Raw genomic sequence first — 26,656 nt, forward strand, 5'->3', positions numbered from 1 at the left:
TATCACTGCATGATCAGCGTTCCCGAGTGGGCTGTGGGCCTTCGTTATGCAGTCATCGGGAACTGTGGTCAAAAACAGATCTAGAAGTGATGCGTGTTGTTCTTCCTGGTCAGGGAAACGGGTTGGAAACGTAACAATTTGTGATAGGGAGTGAGATATAGTGAAGCTATGAGTTGTGCTACCCGCTGCATCTGTGTAAGTAGAGAATCCAAGCCAGTTTTTGTGGTGGACATTAAAGTCACTAAATACATGTATTTGTGTGCTGGTGTCGAGGGACAGTGCCGTGTCTATGCTGTCAGAGACTTTGTTTATTATGGTGCAGTCCTGAGTCGAGGGAGAGCGGTAGAGAAAATAATAGTAGCTAATATTGTGTTGCATGTTTAGTCTAAAGCACATAAAGGCTTGATCATCTGTTTCTAGGTTTGTTTCTCTAGTCAGGGGGAGGGTATTACGAATGTAAACTCCAAGTCCGTGCATGTGTCTGTCAGAGTCCTTACGGCAGAGTGGGAGATATCCAGGCATGTTAAAGTGGTCAGAGGGGATGGAGGAGTGTAGGTTAGTTTCACTTAGTGCTAAGATATCCGGGGTATTTGTTAAGAGAAATGCTTCAACATCAGCTAAATTAGTTCTAAGCCCACGGATATTTGTGAATGCGAGCCTCAAGGAAGGAGGAAAGTTGAATTTGTTTGTCCCTAAGCCTGGTTTAAGCTTATTTTTAGATTGTACTGTCGTCATATTTTTTTTTAAAGAGTTCGGTTTAGGTAAGGGGGAGCTAAACAAGAGGTTATGCAGAGCTTCAGACATGCATCACAAGTAGACCATCAGCTGACCTTTCTCCAATTAGGATTGTGGCCTCAGGAAAGCCCACCGGGGATGAGTGCAGGGTCCCTTTCCAAGCGCGTCATGGCACTACAAACAACCCGATATTATTCAACTGTTGATGGAGCAGGCGCTCTAAGCACTACCAAAGAGTTAGGGCCAGTACCCTCAACCCATTAGAAGAAGGTCAACCCAATCTAATTGCTCAGGCATATCTCATACTCAAGCACTCCCAAATGTTCAGTTTTAGGGGTGGGGTGTGCTGGGAATGGGGAAAAACGGCGTTCGTTGCCCTAGCCAGGAAACAAGATCTACCGCTGGTTGTTTCTGTCAAATCACTGAGATAGTGTCTCTGCGCTTGACTAATAAGCAAAGAAGGAGTATGGAAGCCGGGCGATAGACATAGCCTATCTACTCCTTAAGCAATTTAGGTTTGCAAACCGGTGAATTTGTTTGAGTCACCAGCTCTAGGAAGGTTGTCATCCAAGACTGAAGAGGCCTCCCTCTCCCCTTTGGTTTAGTTTCAGAGTTTTCCTTCTCCTAGACGAATGATCTGGGAAGACCTACTGGGTCCGTCAGCACTGAGAGGGTTTTCTCCGCGCCTAAGTTCTAATCCAGGTATTTCTGCGACCCCCCGTGGTTAGTTAGTGTTACTAGGTTAGTTTGTTTTGATTATATTGTTTTAGTTGAATTGTTTTGGTTGAATTGTTTTGGTTGAATTGTTTTTATTATATTGTTTTGGTTGAATTGTTTTGGTTGAATTGTTTTGATTATATTGTTTTGGTTGAATTGTTTTGATTGAATTGTTTTGGTTAAATTGTTTTGATTATATTGTTTTGGTTGAATTGTTTTGATTATATTGTTTTGGTTGAATTGTTTTGGTTGAATTTTTTTATTATATTGTTTTGGTTGAATTGTTTTGATTATATTGTTTTGGTTGAATTGTTTTGGTTGAATTTTTTTATTATATTGTTTTGGTTGAATTGTTTTGATTATATTGTTTTGGTTGAATTGCTTGGATTATATTGTCGTGAATTAAAAATATTCACTAAAAATTATTCACATCGAAATTATGCATGGTTAATCTTTATTCAAGATTCTTAGACAGGTTCAAGTTAACCAATAGGGTGGAAAGGATAATAAATCCATATACTAAACTCATTTTAGAAATGCCATTTGTTTTAGTCACATTAGGTAGGGGATTGAACTAAACTCGTTTAAGAAAGGTTGTTTTATTTAGTTGCATAAGATGAGATATTATGATTAACTCGTTTTATTTAGTCACATCAGACAGAAGTGATGCTAAATTGATTTCAGTAATGACATTTGTTTGAGTCACATCTGACAAGGGGTTATGCTAAACTAGTTTAATATGAGTCCATAAGAAAAGCATACAAGAAAGAGTGAAATTGACCTTTAAAGGTCTCTGAAAGCCACATGTGTAATGATACAGTTGTTATATTCGCATATCTCTCCACATTTCCATGAATAAACCAGAAATCAGCAAGGCAATGACGGCAGCAACAATGGCGACCCTAAGACAAATCTGTTCGCCGTTACAACGTAGTCAAACACAATAAATACACAGGACAATTTCAAATCCCATCTCTTTAGATACACACATCATTAAAATAACTCGCACCTTACTTCAACATAGAAAACCTCCAGAGAAAGCTGCACAGCAAAAGAAAAAACCTAAATAAAAAATCACAGACACTACCGTAAACGCAACTCAGATAGCATAAAAACGCAAATAATGATTCCACAAAACACCCCAACAATACGACACCGACTAGGTTACATTCACAACTTTCTCAGCTTTAAATCGATGTAACACATGCACACACACATCAAACAGATAATTCTCTACAATTCATTAAAGCACGAAAAACAAACACAAATAAAAAATACGACGGCCATTTTGACGCCGGAGCCGATGTGCCTTTTACTACGTCCGCACGTGCTGTATAAATAAGCCGGCCGTCAGAGAAAAAGTCAGTCTTCCAGCAGGTCGCTGGCCAGAGCAGGTCGCCTCGCTACCAGCAGAAGCGGACACAGCTGTTCCCCTCAACTCTTTGCCGCAGCTCAGCGACAGCCGTTCCCCTCAACCTTCTAGCAGCAGCAGCGGCAGCAGCAATAGCCGTCCCCTTCAGCTCCATCCAGCAGTAGCAGCAGCGACAGCCGTTCCCCTCAACTTTCTAGCAGCAGCAGCGGCAGCAGCAATAGCCGTTCCCTTCAGCTCCATCCAGCGGTAGCAGCAGCGACAGCCGTTCCCCTCAACTTTCTAGCAGCAGCAGCGGCAGCAGCAATAGCCGTTCCCTTCAGCTCCATCCAGCAGTAGCAGCGGCAGCTCAGCGACAGCAGTTGATTCAAAGTGCCTAGTCACCATATCACCGCTTGTTCCCTTGAGGAATACCACCAGCGAACCCCGACTCATCCCAGCGACTCCTCAGCGGCAACAGCGGTGGCGATGTTCCAGTCCCGGACGTCATCCCTAGACCGTACTAGCATCTAGGCCCCTGTACCTGCCCGAACCTGATCAGGCCAGGATCCCAACCTCTCTAATCCCTATTCCGGCCTTCCTGACGCCCGGCTGACCGTTCCGGCCTTGATTGAGGATATATATACTTATTCACATTGACATTGAAATTACTTCGTTTGTTCTCCTTGCTTCCATACGCTCGTGTTATTTTATAACACAGTTAAAAGTTCATTTATAATAAATTGGACCATTAAAAGTCAATTTTGTGCAAAAAAATAATCATGATGTTTATAACATGTTTTAATATATATTTTCAGACGAAAAAATTAACCCAATCTCTCTCTCTCTCTCTCTCTCTCTCTCTCTCTCTCTCTCTCTCTCTCTCTCTCTCTCTCTCTCTCTCTCTCTCTCACACACACACACACACACACACACACAAGAAATTAGGCAATGGGTCATTATTTTAAACTAAAACGACCCGTGTACCGGCATTGCCCGGTGGAAGTATACACCCCACCCCACCTGTAATAAAAGAAACAATTAGACTACGGTTGTTGGTGGGAGCCTCTGCTGGCCCAATAAAATAGTGCCCATGTCCAAAATGAATGTACCGTATCGAAGTACAGACACATTTAATATATATTTATATATTAAAGAATTTAGCTTCCAAATAATCGCATATCTTTAATATGATCTGTTCTGAAAATAAAAATTACGAAATTTTGTTAAAAGAAATATGTTGCATGAATATAATTATTGGCAAAAAAAGTTTTGTATTATTTCGTTCAATAAACTTCCTTTTATTTTTTGTTTTTTGCGACATAATTTAAAAAAATGCAAATATTTGTGAGCTAGTCTCTTTAATTTAGTCCAGAGTTAGCTGTGATTTTCAGTATTATCATAATACAGGAGAAACCTATAAATGTTGTCAAATCGCATGGAAAAGATAAAATAATTAACAAATACACTTCCGCTTTTTGGGGGGGGAGGGGAGAAATCTTAATATAAAAGATGCAAATATTTGGGAGCTAAACTCTTTAATATATAAATATATATTAAATGCGTCAGTTGAAACATCAGCAATCTACACATAGTGTGTTTAATGGTAAAAATATTCGATAGCAAGGGTTGATTCATTTTTTGTTATTGGTTTGACGAACATGATGGAGGAGGTTCTTATGGCAGATAGTAAACTTTGTAAAAGAAAGCAAGTAAACAGGTTATTTAAATGATTTTCTCTGTCTTGAATTCTTCAGTCTTACATCGATGTTAGATGCCAGAAATGATCTATGCATTAAATGAACTTTATGTTGGGCGAACTAATGTGTCTCTTAGTGATGCCATATTTTACTGTTAGTAAGTGTTCGTTTATATAGCTGTATTTCGGAATATGAGAATTTTTAGAGCTCAGCCAGTCATAATGGACGGACTTTGTGAGGGAGCCTTTATTATTTCTGAATTGGAAATTGGAAAGATTATGGTAGATATATGTATGTAATAGCCAGTTACAGTTGGTGTAATAACAGAATCTGTAGAACGTGTAGAATTCATGCCAGCAGTGGTAGGACAAAATATTTAGAGAGAAAAAGTATGACTCCTTCCTCCAAAGATGTTGCGATTGTGATGGTGTTGCTCTTAGGATGCAATGTAACATTTTATTATCACGACTGAATGTGTTTGAAATGCTGTTTGAAAGCTACATAAGATAGTGACTATTAGCCTAGATGTATTGAATTTGTATGTGGCATCTGTTGTTGCAAACCTATGATATTTTGGTCCAGAGGGGAATTTCTGCAGTCATTTTATTATATATGGAGGTAAAAAAAACTAAAGTTTCATTCAGAACTGGGTGATCATCTTCCATTGTATATAATTATATACGAATCTGATCCCCAATTCTGAAGTCTAAATTTTTTTTACCACAAACTTTCTTAGATTGTTCATATGTAATCTATGTAATCCTCTATAAAATAGAACCTCATTTGTCTTTTTGTGTTAATTAGAAAAGGGTGTATGCTACAATTATACTTTTATTTCTATCAAATATTACCTTCTTGTGTTTGTATACAAACACAGATTCTGCTAGTTAAAAAAAAAACAAATCATTTTTATATATAGACCAATTCCAAACAGAAAATAACAATCTCTAAACAGGTGGGTTGTCTTTTACTCCAAATCTTTGTAAATAGAAATAAGAATTGAATTTGCCATGTAAAGATTTAAAATTAAGTGTATTTTTTGTTTCTTTTTTTCTTTTCTTCTTTCAATATATTTTGGAGTAAAATATCTGTTTTATTATAACCAAGAATTCGAGTATTCTACAGTCAAAATCACTGATTTGAAAGCACAACTCCTTCAAGAAAATAGTTTGTTAAACATTATTTTTTGTATTATGTAATAATTAATCAATTGAATTGTTTGTTTAGCTATTAAAGATGATTTTCATTTGATGTCGTTTTCTGGTATCATTGAATGCAGGCTATTGTACAATGTTCTTTTGATAGATGTGTAATGGGTGAGTTATTTTACCATTAATTATTGATTTATCCATTTGATTGTTATATGCTTTTTACTACTTAAAACAATCGCATTTTGTTTATTGTTGATTTGATAATTGCTGTTGTTCTGTGCTATTCTTTACAAATAAATATTTATCATTCACACTAAATTTAAAGTTGTATGAATGCAATTTCAAATAAAAATGAAAAATGAAGCTTATATTTTGCAGTTACACACCCAAAAGCAAGCCACCCAAAATGGATGCTTAGTTGGCCATCTTGGAAACAAGTGAAATGGATTATCCTGTTACCAATCGTTTTTATCCTGTACATTACCATACCAGACTGCAGGAAATCGCGCTTCCAAAGATGTTACTTGCTGACATTTTTAATGTCCATCGTATGGCTATCGGTTTTCTCGTTCCTAATGGTTTGGATGATAACTGTCACAGGTAGGGAACAGCTTTTATTTTCACCTCTTACAAGCAAGAGGAAGCGTTTATTGTCATTTGTCACAGGTAGGGAACAGCTTTTATTTTCACCTCTTACAAGCAAGAGGAAGCGTTTGTTGTCATTTGTCACAGGTAGGGAACAGCTTTTATTTTCACCTCTTACAAGCAAGAGGAAGCGTTTATTGTCATTTGTCACAGGTAGGGAACAGCTTTTATTTTCACCTCTTACAAGCAAGAGGAAGCGTTTGTTGTCATTTGTCACAGGTAGGGAACAGCTTTTATTTTCACCTCTTACAAGCAAGAGGAAGCGTTTATTGTCATTTGTCACAGGTAGGGAACAGCTTTTATTTTCACCTCTTACAAGCAAGAGGAAGCGTTTGTTGTCATTTGTCACAGGTAGGGAACAGCTTTTATTTTCACCTCTTACAAGCAAGAGGAAGCGTTTATTGTCATTTGTCACAGGTAGGGAACAGCTTTTATTTTCACCTCTTACAAGCAAGAGGAAGCGTTTGTTGTCATTTGTCACAGGTAGGGAACAGCTTTTATTTTCACCTCTTGCAAGCAAGAGGAAGCGTTTATTGTCATTTGTCACAGGTAGGGAACAGCTTTTATTTTCACCTCTTACAAGCAAGAGGAAGCGTTTGTTGTCATTTGTCACAGGTAGGGGGAGGTTAGAGTTATGTTCCGTCTTTCTCTATACACTTGCCAACCAACTGATATTTTTCTTATTAAGGATTAGATGTTGGTAAAAATAGATATTAAAACAACTTATTCCAAATCAAATCATTTAAAAATAGTGTTATAATTAGTAAATCTGTTTCATGTGAAATGTGAGAAGTGGCTGTGATAGTATATCATTACCTTCCTTATAACTCTCCAAAAAAGGGAGTTCCTAAAAAGAATCCCTTGTCTTTGAAACTATAGTAAAAGAATAAAGAGACTTAACTGTCATGGCCACTTTCACTGTAGCATGCGTTCTGCGTTCTTCCTTCCTAAACAACAAATATACATCACTATTTATTTCCACCAATATACATGTAGCTATGTGTGTGTGTGTGTGTGTGTGTGTGTGTGTGTGTGTGTGTGTGTGTGTGTGTGTGTGTGTGTGTGTGTGTGTGAGAGAGAGTATAATGCTATAGTAATGCAAGAAATCAGGTGTTGAAGTGATTTATATTTAATTTTTAAAAACAAATGTAAATCAGTAAATATGGACTTATTGTTTGATATACTTGGGATGCTGAATGTAGGGAAAAATTGTGGAAACCAAGAAAATGGCTTACCGTTAAAGTGTCCGTCATGTGGAATCAAGCTGTCAGGGAGAGGGAAGAAAGAATTAAGATGGCAGTGCCCACAACTTTTATAACTAAGTGGTCTTGCAAAATGACACAAAATCTTGACTGCATAAAGGGAGGCAGCAGGAAGAACGCAGATGGTTATGATAATCTTTGAGAATGGTTATGTGAATCCTTGGAGATGATTGTACGAAAATCCTTGGAGATTGTTGTTGCATGTTATTGAGTCAGTTTGTTGCTTTGCCTTTTTTATTATTTTTTTGTCTTCCTTTTTTGTGTTACAAGCTATTTTGGCATTATCGACAAGGAGTAAATTCAATACATACAAATATATAAACATATACGCATAATTATAATTCATAATGATCGGTTAATTAGTTTAGAAGTGAACCCAATATATACAAATATATAAGCAGATATGCACACAATTAAAATTCATAATGATCAGTTGATTAGTTTAGGAGTGAATCCAATACATAGAAATATATAAGCATATACTCAATTAAAATTCATAATGATTGGTTAATTAGTTTAGGAGTGGATCCAAGACAGAAATATATAAACACACACACATAATTAATATTCTTAATGATCGGTTAATTAGTTTAGGAGTAGATCCAATACAAATGTCATTATTTGATCTATTTACATGATTTTTGGAATGTAACAAATAAGCTGATATATCATATATATTTTGAATATGACATTTTCGTTACGTAAATCAAAAACATTCTTCTCTATTTTTTTAATAAAAGTGTTCTTGTTTATATAATATTTAAAAATCAAGAATATCGCAATGTAAAAAAAAAAAAAAGAACTGATGGAGATCAAAACCGCAATACTTGTGCTAGTAATCGGTCACGCTATCCGTTGCACCAAAGGGACAACAGCGTTAATACCTTGTGAAATATCTTAATACATATATTTCTTTTTTACTCGATGTACGCATGCGCAAAATGACGCCATTGTGCTACACTTGTCAAGGTGTTATTGCTTTCAAGTTTGAACCTTTTTTTTGAAGCCCTTAGCAATTATTTTTATCAATTAAATGCCCCTAATAAAAATCTGCACCAAAAATGCAATCTTTTGAGCTATTGCACGCCATCTAATGATCATCCATCTAGGAGGAGATACACTTTGAAAAACGGAGACAGACACACACACACACACACACATACACATACATAGTGAGATTTATATATTAGACTAGCAAGGCCACCTGGCGTTGCTCAGGACCATATGAGAAAATTTGTTAACATACCTGTTATTCTTAGGATAGAAGAATTTTTGATGTCTATGTATCATTTGCCATCTTCAGCAAAAGAATATTTTACTTTTTTACTAGGACGGGTATTATATGTATGAAATAATTGTACCTTCCATAGGACAAGAAATTTACAGCACATATATGGAAAAAATATCCTTACATAGGGCGGGTAAATGTACAACACATATTTAAAATAATTTACATAATTTTCTATTGTGCAAACTTTTCTGTATGTCACAGGTAAGAGTTCTTACATCAGAGTGCTATAGTGAAGAAGAACCTTATTTCTCATTTAAAAGTCATACTACCTGAATATATATCATGATTTTCGGTTTAAGTAACTTTTATGGATGTCACAGGTAGGATTTTCTTTGTTTTTTTCATGAGTACTATACTGCACAAGTACCTTATTTCTTGGAAAGGATAATGTACAAGTACGTCATTTCTAAGATATAGATGAAACTACTCGATAATTTTCATAATTTTCTGTTGTGCTAACTTTTCCGTGTGTCAGAGGTGAGAGCTTGTTTGTTTTTACATCAAAGTGCTATAGTGAAGAAGAACCTTATTTCTTATATAAATGTCATACTACTCGAATATATTACATGATTTTCGGTTTTGATTACTTTTATGTACGTCACAAGTAAAATTTTGTTTGTTTTTTCACATGGGTACTATACTGCACAAGTACCTTATTTTTGTGTAAGATATTGTACAAGTACCTTTTTTCTAATTTAAAAATGAAAGAACTCAAGACTTTTATCAAATTTTCTGTTGTGCTAAATTTTCTGTGCGTCAGGGGTAAGAATTTGTTTTTATCTGGGTGCTATAGTGAAGAAGCACACTATTTTTTATATGTAAGTCATACTACTCAAATATTTAACAGGATGTACGATTTTAATAACTTATATACGTCGCAGGTAAGATATTCTTTTTTTTTTCATGTGAGTACTATACTGCACAAGTACCTTATTTCTGGGGGAGGATACTGTGAAAGTACCTTATTTCTAATATAAAGATGAAACTATTCGATGATTTTACATAAGTTTTTCATATGAGTACTATACTACTTGAATAGACTTCTTTGTACACATAAATACATTAACAAAAGTGACAATTGTATGTGATTTTTGGAATTTGACATCTATATATATATACAAACATATACATTTCATATAATTCATAATGATCAGTAAATTAGTTTTGGAGTGGATCTAAGACACAAAAATGCATAATCATATACACATAATAAAAATTCATAATGATCGGTTAATTAGTTTAGCAGTGAATCCAATACATACATATATATAAACATATAAACATCCTGAAAATTCAAAATGATCGGTTAATTAGTTTAGGAGTGAATCTAATATGTAGAAATATATAAACATACACACATAATTAAAATTATTAATGATTGGTTAATTAGTTTAGGAGTGAATTCAATACATACGAATATATAATCATACACACATAATTAAAATTCATAATGACCAGTTGATTAATTTAGGAGTGAATCCAATGCATCATACACACATAATTAAACTTCATAATGATCGGTTAATTAGTTTAGTAGTCAATCAAATGCATAGAAATATATGATCATGCATACATAATTTAAATTCATAATGATCGGTTAATTAGTTTAGGAGTGAATCAAATGCATACAAATATACAGACATATACTGTTGCGAGTTGCATTTCAGAGGAAAGAGAAAAGGAATTGGAACTAAGATTTGAAAGAGGATACGAACACGTGTGTGACGTATAGATATTTTATTTGAGACAGGAAGAGGAAGTGAAAAAAAGGATTATGGGATTACAACATAAAAGGGAGGTAATCATAAAAGGTCTATGATAAGAGTTATCGTACTTACTTTTTTGCTCTCAGCATATTATTTATTTATTTTTTTACAAAAACAAAGATATGTGAGAGCAGATTAGTGTCAGTTTAGGGTCCGAATAAAAACTTTTTAAACTTGTCCAGCTTCGCCCGGATTGGAGGTTTTCTTATGATGTCGGCGATCATATCTGCTGTGGGACAGTAAATTAATTGTATTTTGTTATTATTCAGAGCTTCTCTGATAAAATGGTATTTAATGTCTCTGCCGATGAATGGGGTCCTTAGAAAGCGCTTTGACTGTCTCTGAATATTTTGATGGGAACGTGTTCTCGGTGTGGATTCATTTCCCTGAATAGTTGCACAAGGTATAGCCCTTCTTGGGTGGCTTTTGCCAGTGCTAAGTACTCAGCCTCGCTCGTGGATAAGACGACTGTAGGTTGGTTTTTTGACTTCCAGGAAATAGGTGACCCATCCTGGGTTAGGCTAAAGCAATATCCGGATGTACTGCATCTGTCTCGTTGACCAGACACGATTAGGTGGATTGGGTAATTTGTTTCGCGTAGTGCAGCCGGTGTTGCATTGTACCCTTTACGTATCTCAGTACGTGTTTAGCTGCCACCCAATGCTTTTCTCGTGGCTTGGACAAATATTGCAACAATTTCCCGACAATGTAGCATAAGTCTGGTCGGGTACAGATCATCAGGTAAATTAGACTCTCGACGATCTCGCGGTATTTCCTGGGGTCAACCATGTCATCCTCTTCACCAGCTAGATCCAGTTTTTGCTCACATGGGATCATCCTAGGTTTGCATTCAGACATGTCAAACCTTTCCAGTATTTTTGTCGCATAATTTTCCTGGTTCATCTGGATATGACCTTCGGTTATATTGAAATCTATTTCGAGGAAATGGTGCAGCTTTCTGAGGTCTTTCATTTTAAATTCGGATGTTAATGACTGTTTGGTGTTGTTTAGTGAGTTGATGTTCTCGGCAGCAATGATTAAATCATCGACACACAAGACGATAATAATTTTTTCTTTGCCGTTGCGTTGCATATAGAAGCAATGGTCCACCTGATTTTGGGTAAAGCCGTGTCTGGTGAAGTAGCTGTGCAGGGTTTGATTCCAGTTTCGGCCTGATTGTTTTAGGCCATACAGGGATTTGTTCAGTAAACAGACTAGTTTCTCTTCTGTTTCCCCTTTTGTCTCGAATCCCTCCGGTTGTTCCATGTAAATTTTGTGGTCCATTGGATCATAGAGATACGCCGTTTTTACGTCGATTTGATGTACTATTAGGTTGTACTGGACAGCTCTTTGCATTAACATGCGGATTGATGAGATATCGGCCGTCGGAGAAAAAGTCTCGGTGTAGTCTACTCTCTTAGTTTGGTTGTACCCTTTTGCGACGAACCTGGCTTTGTATTTAGTAATTGATTTTATACACCCATCTACCACTTACTGTCGTTTTGCCTTTGGGTAAGGGTGTTAGATGGTATACATTGTTTTCCTTCAGAGAGTCAATTTCTTACCGCATCGCTTGGTGTGTTGCTGGGGAAGTCACAGCTTCTCTGTAAGTGCGGGGTATGCTGTATGTGGCTTTGTAGCAGTAATCAGTGTCAATTAATGTGTGGCTACTCCCATTCTGGACTACTGTCACATAATCTTCTAGGTAGCTGGGCATTTTGTGCTCGCGCATCAGGTATCTTTGCGTACAGCTAGTTTCTACTGTAGACTCGGTTTGTTTTTTGGTATTGGACCGTTCAGGGTTTTCCCTTAACTTTAAAGTTTTTTACAAAGTTTCTTGGGGGAAAATTGGCAGACGTTGCAGTTTTTGTTGTTTGCAGTCTTATTTTTTATTTTCATCCCTTCGACCACATCGGGTAGTTTTGTTATGTCGTCGTAATTGCAATGGCCAAGTATTTTATGCCACGTGTGAATATTGTGGCATTAATGGCAACTGCCTTCTGCATTTCCTTCCTCCATAGTTTTTAGGTAGTATAGTTTGTTGTGTACGTGTATTTTGAATTTCGTTCCGTTTTTATGTTTTAGTATATTCCCATCTTCTTCAAAAATAACTGTCACTCCGTTTTGGGTCGCAGTTTTCACAGAAAATATATCCTGTGGGTATGAAGGTATAAGTAGTGACCCTTTTAGTGTCATCGTAATGAAGTTTCCGTTAATATCTAAAAGGCAAACTTCAGCGTCTCCTCTTTTTAAGGTTAAGCCACTGGTTTTAGTTCCGTCTGCCAACTCCATGTAGTGGTTCTTAGAACGGAATGTTGGGTCGAAATTCTTAAATTTCTTTGCATCTGTTATAATGTGCAAAGTGACCCCTGCATCAACTAGTTGGTTTGTATGCGGTATTAAATTCTAGGTATAGTAGTAGTAGTCCTCCCTTTTGAATGCAAAGGAGTTTTCTTTGGTGCCGGCTGCCTTTTTCATTGTAGCTTTTTGCTTATAACAGCAGAACTCCCTTTTATGGGTGTTACTTTTACAATAACTACACCACTGTTTTCGCTGTTTGTTGTTGGGACATTCTTTCGATAAATGTCCTTTTCGCCACATGTGAAGCATGATATTTCACATTTGTCATGGTGGTGATGGCTTTCCATCGTATTCTTTGAAAAAGACGATGTCAATTTCGTCACTTCATCACTGGTTGACTGGATTTTATGTTTCAATGTTTCGTCGAAACCATGGAGTTCTGTTTTAAATTCCAGGAATGTTATTTCCTTGTTGCTGTGTGTCACATTGTAGACAATGTATGATGAGTCAGTCGCTGTCATGTCCAATGCACAAATGACACTGCGCCTGTGTGATGGGATGGGAAATCCGGTTGGTACTGATTTGCATGAGTTGGCGCCCCCGCGGTGATAAAAGATGTCAGATTTTTTTGTGTGTGCAGCATTCTTTCATTTACTTTGGTCGGCTGAAAGAGATTTCGTGCTGTTCGTTTCAGTTACGTGAATCGAGGACAGGAAGAAAGGGACAGCGAGAACTGCAAATAGAACATACTGATTCAAGCTATCTCGGCATTATGACTGAAGGAAGGTTCGACCTAAAATTGGTACCGGAATATGATGGCACAACATCTATTGTAGACTGGTTAGTGAGGGGGGACTTTATCTGCAAGCTCTCGAGAGTTGACAGAGCTTGCGACTAGGTAGAGGAGCTTTCGATATCTACCAACAGCTGTCAGATGCAGAGAAGAATAATGTAACACGGGTGAAAGATGCACTGCACAGGGCCTTTGCGCTTGACCAATGTGAGGCATACAAGCAGTTTGCAAGACACACCTTACACTCGGACGAGTCGGTAGATGAGTTCTACACTGCATTAACAAAGCTCTCCAGTCTGTTCGGAGGAGTCTTGAGCCAGACGCTGAAGTATGCATTCATGGCTGGACTGTCTGCCATATCCAGGAGTTGCTATATGCATCTGCTGACATCAACCAGATCTCAACAGAAAGTATGCTCAGCCGAGCAAAGTCCGTGGTAAATAACGAACGGATTGCAGCTGCTGTTGGCAGGTCACACACGGAAAAAGTGCCTCTACACAAGCCCTCTGAAAACTCACGCAGTGTTTCAATTGCTCTTGAGCCAACTATCTTGCTAAGCACTGTCAGCTCAAACGATTGAGGCAGTGCCATACACCATGTATTCGATGCTACCGATGCCAGAAAGAGGGACACATCGCAACAAAATATCCAGAAAACGGAAACAGGGGCAAGATGTGAGTGCTACTCTCGCCCCTAGTAGGATGAGAACCGACCTTCCAGTGAAGCACATGCATGTCAACGGAGTAATTTGGGACGCATTGATTGTCTCTGGGTGAACCCGATTTCTAGTTAGGAGTACGGTTTGTGGTCCACGGAATGGACACAAGACAGAGGTACTGACTATTGATGGAAAGAGCATGACCAGCAAAGGAGCGACCAAGGTCAGTTTGCAGGTGGATAAAAAGATCCCCATGGTGGTGGAGATGTTGGCTATGGATGGAGATCTGTTGGGATTCAATCTCTTGCTCGGAATTGATGCCATCCACCTATTGAGTGGTGTTCATATAAATGAACACGGTGAGGCCAATTTCCCGAAGGAAGTTCACGGTGTCGGCACTACTGTTGCAGTGAAAATAGAACGATCTGACTTTGATGTCGTATTCGCCCCGACTAAGAAACATGGGACGGCAACCTGGAAATGGTCGAATGAGCAGCTGCTACAACAGCTGGTCAATCAGACACCTGAATACACCGTGCCCAAACACATTTGGAAGGACTATGACTGCGAATTGCAAACTTGGATTCACAATGGATGGCTGATACCATACCCGGAGAAAGAGCTTGGTCCACCCAAGGAATTAATCCCACTAATGATGATTGTTTAGCATAACAAGAGGAAAGTGCGGCCTGTTATGGATTACCACAAGCTAAACGACCATGTGGACGCATACACAGCATGTGCGGATGTGTGTTCACAAAAGCTGAGGGGTCCGACGTGTCAGTGTTGGACTTGAGAAAGGCCTACCTCCAGGTACATGTGCACCGTTTTTTATGGCGGTTTCAAACCGTGGTTGTGAAGGGGGAGAGATACTGCCTGACTAGAATGGGATTTGGGCTTAATGTTGCCCCATCCATTATGCAGGCAATTGTCGAGGCTGTTTTGTCCAAAGATGCAACTGTTCAAGAAGCAACATTGGCATATATAGATGATTTATACATCAACAACAGTGTGGCGCCTGTGAAACGAGTGAAGCAGCATCTTCTTCAGTTTGGATTGGAAAGCAAGGAACCAGAGCGGCTTGAAGATGGCGCACGAGTGCTTGGATTGGAGGACTGGGAAGAGCATGGCACTGTGCGATGGAAGCGTGGTAGTATGATTCCAGATGTTCTATAGATTGTGAGACGTCGAGCCATTTTTTCCCTGTGCGGGAGACTGACCAGGCATCTGCCAGTGTGTGGGTGGCTACAAGCAGCAACAGGAATCATAAAGCGATGGGCCAACACCATAACCCAAGGATGAGATGACACCACAGAGGATGTTCCACTTCAACAAATGCTTCAGGAAACAATAGCCAGGGTGAAGCAGAGCGATCCCTCACAGGGTCTGTGGTGTGTAAATGGACAAGACGTCAATGTATGGGTGGAGTTCTGTTTTAAATTCCAGGAATGTTATTTCTTTGTTGCTGTGTAAATCGAAAAAGGATCATAGCAGCTTGATAGTCCTTTTAATATCATGGCGATAATTAGGGCATCGTCAACTGTTTGCCCAGCATTTCTCAGAGCTGTTAAAATTGTCTCAGTTCTTATCACGTATTCTGTGACGCTTTCGTCTCCTTTCTTTTTAAGAGACGTGAGTTAGGTGTACAAGGAGATTACACTTGGTTTTCCTCTGCTTGCGTAGTGTTCACGTAATATTTTGAGAACTTTTCTCCCATCATCTGTAGCTTCTCTCATTATTAAGGATAAACTTTTGTCTTCCAAAAACTGTAAAAGTTCGGTGTAAGCTTCTTCATTTCTCTCAGTGTCACTTCCGTCTCTATTAGGGTGTAAACCTAAAATGGCGTCTTTTAGGCCGAGCGTGCGTAAATAACACAAAAATTTTGTCTCCCAAATTTCGTATTTGGTTTCATCTCCGTCAAATAAAAGTCTGTTCCATCGGCTTCCATCATCTCCTGGGCCCATTTCAGTGGAAAGAGAAAAGGAACTGGAACAAAGATTTGAAAGAGGATACAAACATGTGTGTGATGGGTAGAGAGAAGTATATTTTATTTGAGACAGGAAGAGGAAGTGAAAAAAAGGATTATGGGATTACAACATAAAAGGGAGGTAATCATAGAAGGGTTTATGATAAGAGTTATCGTACTTACTTTTAACATATACACATAATTAAAATTCATAATGATCAGTAAATTAGTTTAGGAGTAAATCCAATACATACAAATATATAGACACATACACATAATTAAAATTAATAATGATCGGTTAATTAGTTTAGGAGTGAATCCAATGCATAGAAATATATAATCATATACACATAAATAAAATTTATAATGATCGGTTAATTAGTTTAGGAGTGAATTTAATACATAGAAATATATAATCATACATAAATAATTGAAATTAAGTATGATCGGTTAATTAGTTTAGGAGTGAATCCAATAATAGAAATATATAATCATGTACACATAAATAAAATTCAGAATGATCGGTTAATTAGTTTAGGAATGAATTCAATACAAAATTCCATTACTGGATCTATTTACGTGATTATAGGAATATAACAAATTGTAACCCCAACAGGGCAGCTCAGGTGCATAGGCTCGTGGTTGAGATGCACCTGTAGCCGATACCTGTGGTATGACCCGTGTTTTTGTCTAGTGATCGAATTCGTCTTCGTCGTTGGTCACTCTCTGGTTCCGCCTTCAAATCAGCTTCCAAACGTCACCTGGGCTATCGGAGAAATATATTGCATTCACAACGGCATTTCCAATTAAAGAAAAGAAAGTCAAAACTTAATTGGTTTTTCTTAACATAGAATTGATTATTGTCTTCGACTTTACAAATAATAGTTACACACTGGTCTAGTCATGCAACTTAGGGGGCTGGCAGTTTTCTTTCCTTTACCAAGTTCTCCGTTCTTCATCTACCGTCAGTCCACGGGAAGGGATCAGCTGCCAGAGCGAAAAGAAGACCCCAATTAGCCAAGTGTCTTGTTTTTATCAAATCAGTCACTCCTCCCTCCACCTTTTTGGAGTTATTCTTTCCCTTTCTCTTTTCCTCTCCCTCTCTTCTTTTATCCTATTAATGTGTACTCCCTTTTTTTCCTTTCTTCTTTTGAATTTCCTCCCTTTCTCTGTTCCCATAATTTCTGCTCCTCCTCTCAACCAATTTTTAACCTCATTTGCACTGAGGTGTAAACCCATTATCAATTAGGCGTGATTAGTCACCCCGGTGGTCGAACAACGCTCGCCGGCGACCCTCACCCCAAAGCTGTCAGCTAAGACATCCACGCCTCCTCATCTCGCTCAACAGAGGTTTTAAAAACAACCTTTTCATTGTTAACAGATACATAACAGCAATGAGATAAAACAATTATCATTTGTTTTTTCTCTTTCTGACAAAATCCCATAGACATTTCTGTTTGAAACAACATCAAACCGTCATCATCATCATCATTAGAATTCAGCCGTGTGAATTCCTCTGAATTCATGTCAACCAGCAAGGTTACTCGGCATCGCTCGGTCCCCATCGGGGCACAAATAAGCCAATATATAATATATCCTATATATTTGGAATATGATATTTTCGTTATATACAGCCAAAAACTGTATTTTTTTATATAAAAGTGTTCTTTACGTAACATTTAAATGTCAAGAATATCAGAATGTAACAAAAAAAAAAATGGTGAAGCTCGAACCCGCAACACTGGTGTTAGTAATTAATTACGCTACACACTGCCCCAAACAGACAACTGCTTTCATACACTTGTAAATTTAATTTACGAAATAAATAAATCGCTGTTACAGATCATGCACATGTGCAGAACGATGCCATGGCACTATGCTAGTCAAGTTGTCATTTCTTTCAAGTTCGAACCTCTTTTTTTGAATCCCTTAACAATTGTTTTAATCAATTAAACACCTCTAATAAAATTCTACACCTATATGCAATCTTTTTAGCTACTGCACACCGTCAAGTGACCATCCGTCTAGGAGGAGATACAATTTAAAAATCGGAGACACACACACACACACACACACACACACACACACACACACACACACATAGTGAAATTTATATATTAGATTTATTTCAGTCTTTATTTCTGTGTGTTTATGCACAATGTTTCTTGCTGTTGTTATTATTATTATTCATAAATATCATGATTATTTTTCCATATTTTAGTATATTTAATTAAATTTTATAATTATTTTATCATCGTGATCTAATCAGCAGAGGCGATGCTCAAATCAGTGCGTTGTCATGGAAACATAGTCTAAAACTGCAGTCATGTCTGTTTATTTATTTTATGTTATGTGTGTTTTTATTTACGTAGTTGAATTATATAAATTATTTGTTATATTATTATTAGTAGGAGTTTGTTTTACATTATATTTATTTTATTTATTCATTTTCTTTTTCTTTTCTTTTCCCTTTTATATTTTTATTTTATATTCATTTATTAATTTTTCTTGTGTATTTTATATATTACTAGCGGTGTTACCCGGCGTTGCTCGGGACCGTATAAACAATGAGAAAATTGAAGTAGATTTTGAACATATTTGTTATTCTTCAGATAGAGGAATTTTTAAGGTCTATGTATCATTAGCTTTTTCGGGCAAAAGGATACTTTACCTACCCTAGGACGGGTATTACACATATCAAATAATTGTACTTTACCTAGGATAAGTAATTTATAGCATGTATATGAAATAATGTTTCCTTTGTGGGGATGGGTAATATACAACACATATTTAAAATAATTTTACCTACCCTTGGACGGGTAATTAAAATACATACATCAAACAATTTCACCTACAATCGACAGGTATTTTACAACATGTTAAATAATTTCTCTTACCATCAAGGCTACCATAATTTTAAGAAAACTGAAACAATTTTTAGAAAGTGGATCATTAGGATTGCCAAATTAGTACATAAATACATCATCTTGGCAAGGATTAGGCAACCATTGCTTCATCATAAACATTACTGGGTTTCTTTACTTCCTCACTATCGGCACTAAAATTGTAAGAAAAATTATGACATTTTTTAATAATGTCTCAGTAGGATTTTCAAATTAATGCATAAATACATTGACACAGTTAGTGATTAGACAACCCTTGCTTCATTATCAAATTCCACATTACTGTGTTTCATTTTAATTCCCCCACTACCGACACCAAATTTTTTTTGAAAAATACTTCATTTTCTGAAGATTACTCAGTAGGTTTTACAAACAAATACACAAATGTGTTAAGTTTAGTGATTAGGCAATCCTTGCTTCACTACAAAGTTCCACATTACTGCGTTCTTTTCATCCCGGCTACCGATGCCATATTTTTAAGTGAAATTATATCATTTCTTGAAGATAAGTAGGTTTTCCAAATATGTATAGAAATGCATTGACACGGATTGTGATTAGGCAACTTTTAGTTTACCACGAATTTCAATATTAATGTAGTTCTTCCCTCCCACATACCGACAACATAATAGTAAGAGAAATTATGTCTTTTCTGGAATATGATTCCACAGATATTCTATATTGTTTGAATATGACATTGTGACCCCAAAACGGACATTATTCTCTCCTACACAACCCTAAAAGAGAACTCAAGAGCTCATTTAAACTTAACATAATCATGCTTCTTTCTACCTCCCACTACAACCATCACATCAGTCCTGAATGATAACATTAAAAATTTAAAAAAATATGGATCATTCCCTACAGAAACTTGTCTAGTAAACTTTCATAGTAAACCAACAATATATATGAATTAATCTAATTTTGAGATCATAAACTGTTTCAGCCATATCCGGAATCGACTTCACAAATAAAGTAATTTTGAGATTGAAAATTGTTTAAGCCATTTCCAGGACAAGCTTTACATTCTACCACCTTCATTTAATCCAAGCGATGCTGGGTATTCTGCTAGTATATATTTGCTCCTATCTCATTCAACCCAGGGTGAGGTGAGGAATTTTGCTAATATATATTTCCATCAATCTCCTTTAATCCCAGGCAACAAAGGCGATATTGCTAGGATATTTTCTCACCTATCTCATTCAATCTTCAGCAACGCCGGGTATTCTGCTAGTGTATATGTGCAGCTATCTAATACAACCCAGAGTGGTGCCAAGTATTCGTCTATTCAAAATTTGTACCTATCTCATTCAATCCCAGGTGATGCCAGTCTGTTAGAATTTATTTGCACCTGCCTGGTATCCTACTTGTACATATTTCCACCTTTCTCATTCAATCCCAAGCGATGTTGAGCATTTTGCTAGTATATATTTCCATCTATTTAACTCAATCCCGAGCGACGCTAGGTATTTAGCTAGTATATATTTCCATTTATCTAATTCAATCCCTAGTGATGCCGGTTATTTTGCTAGTATATATTCTCATCTATTTAATTCCATCCCGGGCAATGCCGAGTATTCTGCTAGTATATATCTCCATTAATCTAATTAAATCCTGGGCAACATAAAATATTCTGTTATTATATATTTCAATCAATCTCATTCCTGGGCAACGGCAGGTATTCTGTTAGTATCTATCTCATTCAATCGCAGGCGACATCGTATATTCTGCTACCATACATTTGCATGTCTCACATTCAATCCCAGGTGACCCTGGGTATTCTGCTAGTATATATTTGAACATATCTCGTTCAATCCCGGGTGGCATAGGGTATCCTGCTAGTATATAATTACACCTATGTCATTAAATACCATCTGATGCTGGGTATTCTGCTAGTATATATTTCCACTGATCACATTCTACCCCAGGCAATGCCGAGTATTCTGCTAATATATATTTCCACCTGTTTCATTCAATCCCAGGTGATGTGTGGTACTCTGCTAGTATATATTTCCATCCATCTCATTACATCTCAGACAATGCCGGGTATTCTGCTAGTATATATTTGAACCTTCCTCATTCAGTCCTGAATGACTCCGGGTATTCTGCTAATATATATTTACATTAATCTCATTCAATCCCAGGCAACACCGGATATCCTGCTAGTATATATTTCCACCTATCTCATTTAATTCCAGGCGATGCAAAGTATTCTGCTAGTATATCTTCTCACCTATTTCATTCCATCAACTGGTATATATTTCATTCTCCTGGTATATATTTTCACCTCTCTCTCATTAAGTCCCGGGCGACACCGCGTATTCTGCTAGTATATATTTTAGTCAATCTCATTTAATCCCAGCCAATGGCAAGTAATCTGCTACTACATATTTGCATCTATCTCATTCGATCCCAGGAAACATCATGTATTCTGCTAGCATAGATTTGCATGTCTCTCATTCAATCGAGGATGACTCCAGGTACTCTGCTAGTATATATTTGAACATATCTCATTCAATCCCAGGTTGCACCAGGTATCCTGTTAGTGTATAATTGCAACACATTCAATCGAAGCTGATTCCGGGTATCTGCTAGTATATATTTCCACCTATCACATTCTAGCCAGGCAATGTCGGGTATTATGCTAGTATATATTTCCACCTATCTCATTTAATACCAAGCAACGCCTTTGTTACTCTGCTAGTATATATTTCCATCCATCTCATTACATCACAGGCAACGCCAAGTATTCTGCTAGTATATATTTGAACCAATCTCATTTAATCCCAAGCAACTCTGGGTAGTCTGTTAGTATATATTTCCATTAATCTCATTCAATCCCAAGCAATGCTGAGTATTCTGATAGTATATATTTCCATCAATATTATTTAATCCCAGGCTATGCCGGTTACTCTGCTAGTATATATTTCCACCTCATTCATTCAATCCCAGGCGACACCGAGTACTTTGTTGGTATATTTTCTAAAATATCACATTCAATCCAGGATTACACAAGGTAGTATATATCTCCATCAATCTAATTCAATTCCAAGCTAAATATTGCTTAACTTTAGTGATCTACATAAAGCATTTAGTAATCCCAAGTAGTCACCCATCTGATAAAAACCAAGCTCATTGTTTCTTAACGTTGGTGATCTATATGAAGCATTTTGTATTCCACAGTAGTCACCCATCTAATAATATCCAAGAAAATGTTGCTTAACTTTGTTGATCTACATAAAACATTTGGTATTCCACAGTAGTCACCCATCTAATAATGACCAAGCTACATGTTGCTTAATTTTGGTGATCTACATAAAGCATTTGGTAATCCCAGTAGTCATCTATCTAATAATAGCTAAGCCCTGTGTTGCTTAACTTTAATGATCTAGATAAAGCATTTAGGGTGTTCAAGTAGTAACCCATCTGATAATGACCAAGCCCATTGTTGCTTAACTTTGATGATCTACATAAAGCATTTGATATTCCCAAGTAGTCACCCATCCATGACCAAGCTTATTGCTGTTAATGTTGATGATCTACATAAAGCATTTGGTATTCCAAAGTAGTCACCCATCTGATAATTACTAAGACAATGATGCTTAACTTTGGTGATCTACATAAAGCATTTGGTAACCCCAAGTAGTCACTCATCTGATAATGACCAGGCTACATTTTGCTTAACTTTGATGATCTACATGAATCATTTTGTAATTCCAAGTAGTTACACATCTGAGAATGACCAACCTCATTGTTGTTTAACTTTGGTGGTCTACATAACGCATTTTTATTCCCCAGTAGGTACTCATCTGATAATGACAAAGTTCATTGTTGCTTAAGTTTGGTGATCTACATAAAGCATTTGGTATTTCCAAGTAGTCATCCATCTGATAATGACCAGACTCCATGTTGCTTAACTATGGCGATCTACATAAAGCATTTGATAATCCAAAGTAGTTACCCATCTGATAATGTTGCTTTACTTAAGTGATCTACATAAATCATTTTGTAATCATAAGTAGTTACCCATCTGGTAAAACCAAGTTCATTGTTGCTTAACTTTAGCGATCTATAACAACTATTTGATATTTCCAAGTAGTCACCCATCTGATAATGACCAAGACAATGTTGCTTAATTGTGGTGATCTACATAAAGCATTTTTATTTCCAAGTAGTCACCTATCTGATAATGACCAGTCTCCATGTTACTTAACTTTGGTGATCTACATAAATCTTTTGGTAATCCAAAGTAGTAACCCATCTGTGAATGACCACACTCATTGTTGCTTAACTTAACTTGCCTCCGTAATATTTGGGATTACTATAATATCAACTTGCCCGTAACAGTCTCTTATGTAAATATGTATTTACATAATATATAAATATATATTTACATAAGACTGTTATGGGTATGTTGATATTATAGTCGCCATTAAGGGAGTTGACATCATATCCGGTGACATGACTAATGAATACAGAATGCTTTATGTAGATTTTTCTTCTTTTTTTTTTTTACACAGTGGTCATCATTTATCAAGGCCCGGAAGCCACTCAGGGATAAGGGTTATTGCAAGTACATTGCGTTAGTGTGGAGATTTGATGAAGTGTTTACTTAAGGGGGCGGTTCATTAGGAATTTGTTAACGTTGGACTTGAACACATCCAAGTTGTAGTCAGGTGGGAAGCAGGCAGACGGAACAGAGTTCCACAGGCATGCAGTTCTAAGAAAGAAACATTGTTCATGGAATCCACGTTTTGATTTAGACACAGATAAAGAGTGGGGGAAATTTTTCACAGTGGATTCGGATAGATGGGTGTTTTTCGTGAAAGATTGGCGAGGGGGGGGGACCAGAGATTGGAGTTCAGACGAGCACCTGCCATGGAAATAACGATAAAACAAGGAAATGCTTGCAACGTCTCTTCTGTGGGAGAGAGGTTGCAAGGTAGAGAAAAGGGCATCCCCCACTAAGCCATGAAGTCTATTTTGTACTCTGTCAAGGCAGGATAGGCTGTTTTTAGCAGCTCCTGCCCAGATATGGCAACAGTATTCCATCCTTGGGCGTACTTGGCTTTTATATAGATAGAGAATTGCATCAGTAGTGAGATATCTTCTGGAGCGGTAGAAGGATCCCACCATCATTCCAGCGACCTTGGCAACAGACTTGATGAACGTGTTCCATTTCAGATTAGGAGTAAAGGTCAAACCCAGAAGCTTGTCAAAACACGGGGCCTCTCCCAGACAAGAGCCATCCATCACAATTAATGCCAGATGGGGATCAGAGTGTTTATGATGTAAGGACAGGAGTTTGGTTTTAGATGCATTAAAGGTAACCAGCCACGTCTTCCCCCACTGAACCACGCGCTCGAGATCAGAGGAGAGAGAATCAGAGAGAACTTTGTCATTTACAGCCTTTGATGTGTTGCCATAGATGATCGTGTCATCAGCATAGATGTCAACGAATGATTTAAGTATGTGTTTAGGGAGGTCATTGATGTAGATCAGGAAGAGAGTTGGGCCCAGGATTGACCCCTGAGGGACTCCAGCATTAATACTGCAGGCCTCTGATTTTTGTCCATCGACCACTACTCTTATGAGCCTATCGGAGAGAAATGATTTAATGATTGAGAAAACATTTCCAGTTATACCATAGCTGGAAATCTTGTGAAGTAGACCCTTGCCATACCTTGTCGGAGGCTTTTGATATGTCAAGAGCAATTGCCCTAGAAAGGAAGTCTTTGTCAAGAGATTCACTAATCCTGTGAGATATAACTGTCAGCACATCTGCGGTAGATCTTGCAGGGCGGAAACCATATCGTATGTCACTAAGAAGGTTGTTTCTGCTGAGGTGGTTGACTACTTCTCTATTTAATATGGATTCCAGCAACTTACTCATAACACACAGGAGACTTATTGGTCTGTACTGAGAGGGAGATGACTTATCACTTGAATTCTTAAGTACAGGGCAAACTGATGAGGTCTTCCAGGGAGTCGGAAAGCACTTCTCCTTAAGGCAGCGCTTAAACAGTTTCGTAAGTATGGGAGCAAGTTCTGGTTGAAGCTTTTTTAACACTATAATTGGGATGCCGTCAGGGCGGGTTGCTTCTTGATTAGCTTGGCGACCTCATGCACGGATATTTGTATGTTACCTAGCATGTTCTGTGTTATAGGAGGAAATATGGAGAGTTGATGGCCTTCGTCGCATAGGGTAGAATTAGCTGCAAAGTTCTTTGCAAATAGTTTGGCCTTGTCTGATCTGACGAGATGACCTCTGGTCCATTGATAATGGTTGGGATAGAACGCACACTTCTGTTCAGGATCCAATTTGTTATTTGGCAAAACTGGTGGGAACCAAGCCGCTGATCAGCTACCTTGGATTTAACATATATAGCTCTCTTGGATGTTTTATTACTCTTTTAGAGTGGTTGCTGGCAGTCCTGAAAGCAGCTTTAGTCTCAGTGCATCTATTATGTTGGTAGATATGGAAAAAGTGATTTCTGTGCGCGATAGCAGCAGCACATTCTGGGGAGAACCATGGCTGGCTGTTAGGTTTTTGTTCGAATTTTTTAGATGGTATGAATTGGTCTATGCCTACAATTAACCATTCGTTCAGATCTGATACTATAGAGGACACATCCTTTTTAAACATGGAGTGCAGAGGTAAATCAGATATGAAAGTATGGAAGCTATCCCAGTAAATCAGATATGAATGTCCGGAAGCTATCGCAGTCAGCCATAGAGTATCGGTATACAGTACGGTGGAGGGGTACGTCTGGGGACTTATTACATTTCGTTTTTATCTTAACTGATACAACGGAGTGGTCGGAGAATCCTAGAGGAGAATGAATGGAACATGAACATAGCTCAGGGGAAGTTGATAGAAAAAGGTCTAGGAGGCTTGCATATTGACTGGGTGTATCTGAGTGAGGTCATAAGCAATGGCAAAATCATGACAAAACCTCCCCTCATCGTCTGTTTTATTTGAATGGGTCAGCTATTCCACGTTATGGACGTTGAAGTCACCACAGATGTGGATGTTAGCCGAGGGATGTGCAGACAGGATGTGGTCTATTTTCTCAGATATGCTCTTAAAGATAGTAACTCCGATGTTGTGGGGCCAATAGAGGGCAAATATAAATGCAGTGGTGTTAGCAAGTGCAACCCAGAAGCACATATAGGGTAAGTTAGGATCTTCTCTAGAGATATCCCTGCCACACGGGAAGCCATCTTTAATGTAGGCACATATTCCATGCCCATGGCGATCTTGGTGGTCAGATTTAGCTGTTAAATTAGAGTATCCGTTAATTATGAACTCATCTAGGGAAGTGGTTTACCCTATTCCAGTTTCGCTTAGAAATAATATATTCGGTTTCATCTCCTGTAATTGGGTTTCAACCTCTGGAAGGTTGGAATGTAGACCCCTGAT

The 26,656-nt window shown here is 37.6% G+C and overlaps 1 protein-coding gene across 11 annotated transcripts in view; it reads left to right on the forward strand.

Annotated features, from left to right (window-relative positions):
• Nucleotides 1-26,656, forward strand: part of LOC145284732 (putative sodium/potassium/calcium exchanger CG1090) — a 554,458-nt gene that overhangs the window by 401,571 nt on the left and 126,231 nt on the right. For all 11 annotated transcript variants that reach the window (XM_080133667.1, XM_080133673.1, XM_080133671.1 and 8 more), the window contains one exon: nt 6,030-6,251. In XM_080133667.1, coding sequence (XP_079989793.1) covers nt 6,030-6,251 — 222 coding nt within the window. The remainder of the gene's footprint in view (nt 1-6,029; nt 6,252-26,656) is intronic.

This window comes from Euprymna scolopes, chromosome 9 (assembly GCF_053919585.1).
Source record: "Euprymna scolopes isolate OS-2025 chromosome 9, ASM5391958v1, whole genome shotgun sequence".
Taxonomy (NCBI): domain Eukaryota; kingdom Metazoa; phylum Mollusca; class Cephalopoda; order Sepiida; family Sepiolidae; genus Euprymna; species Euprymna scolopes.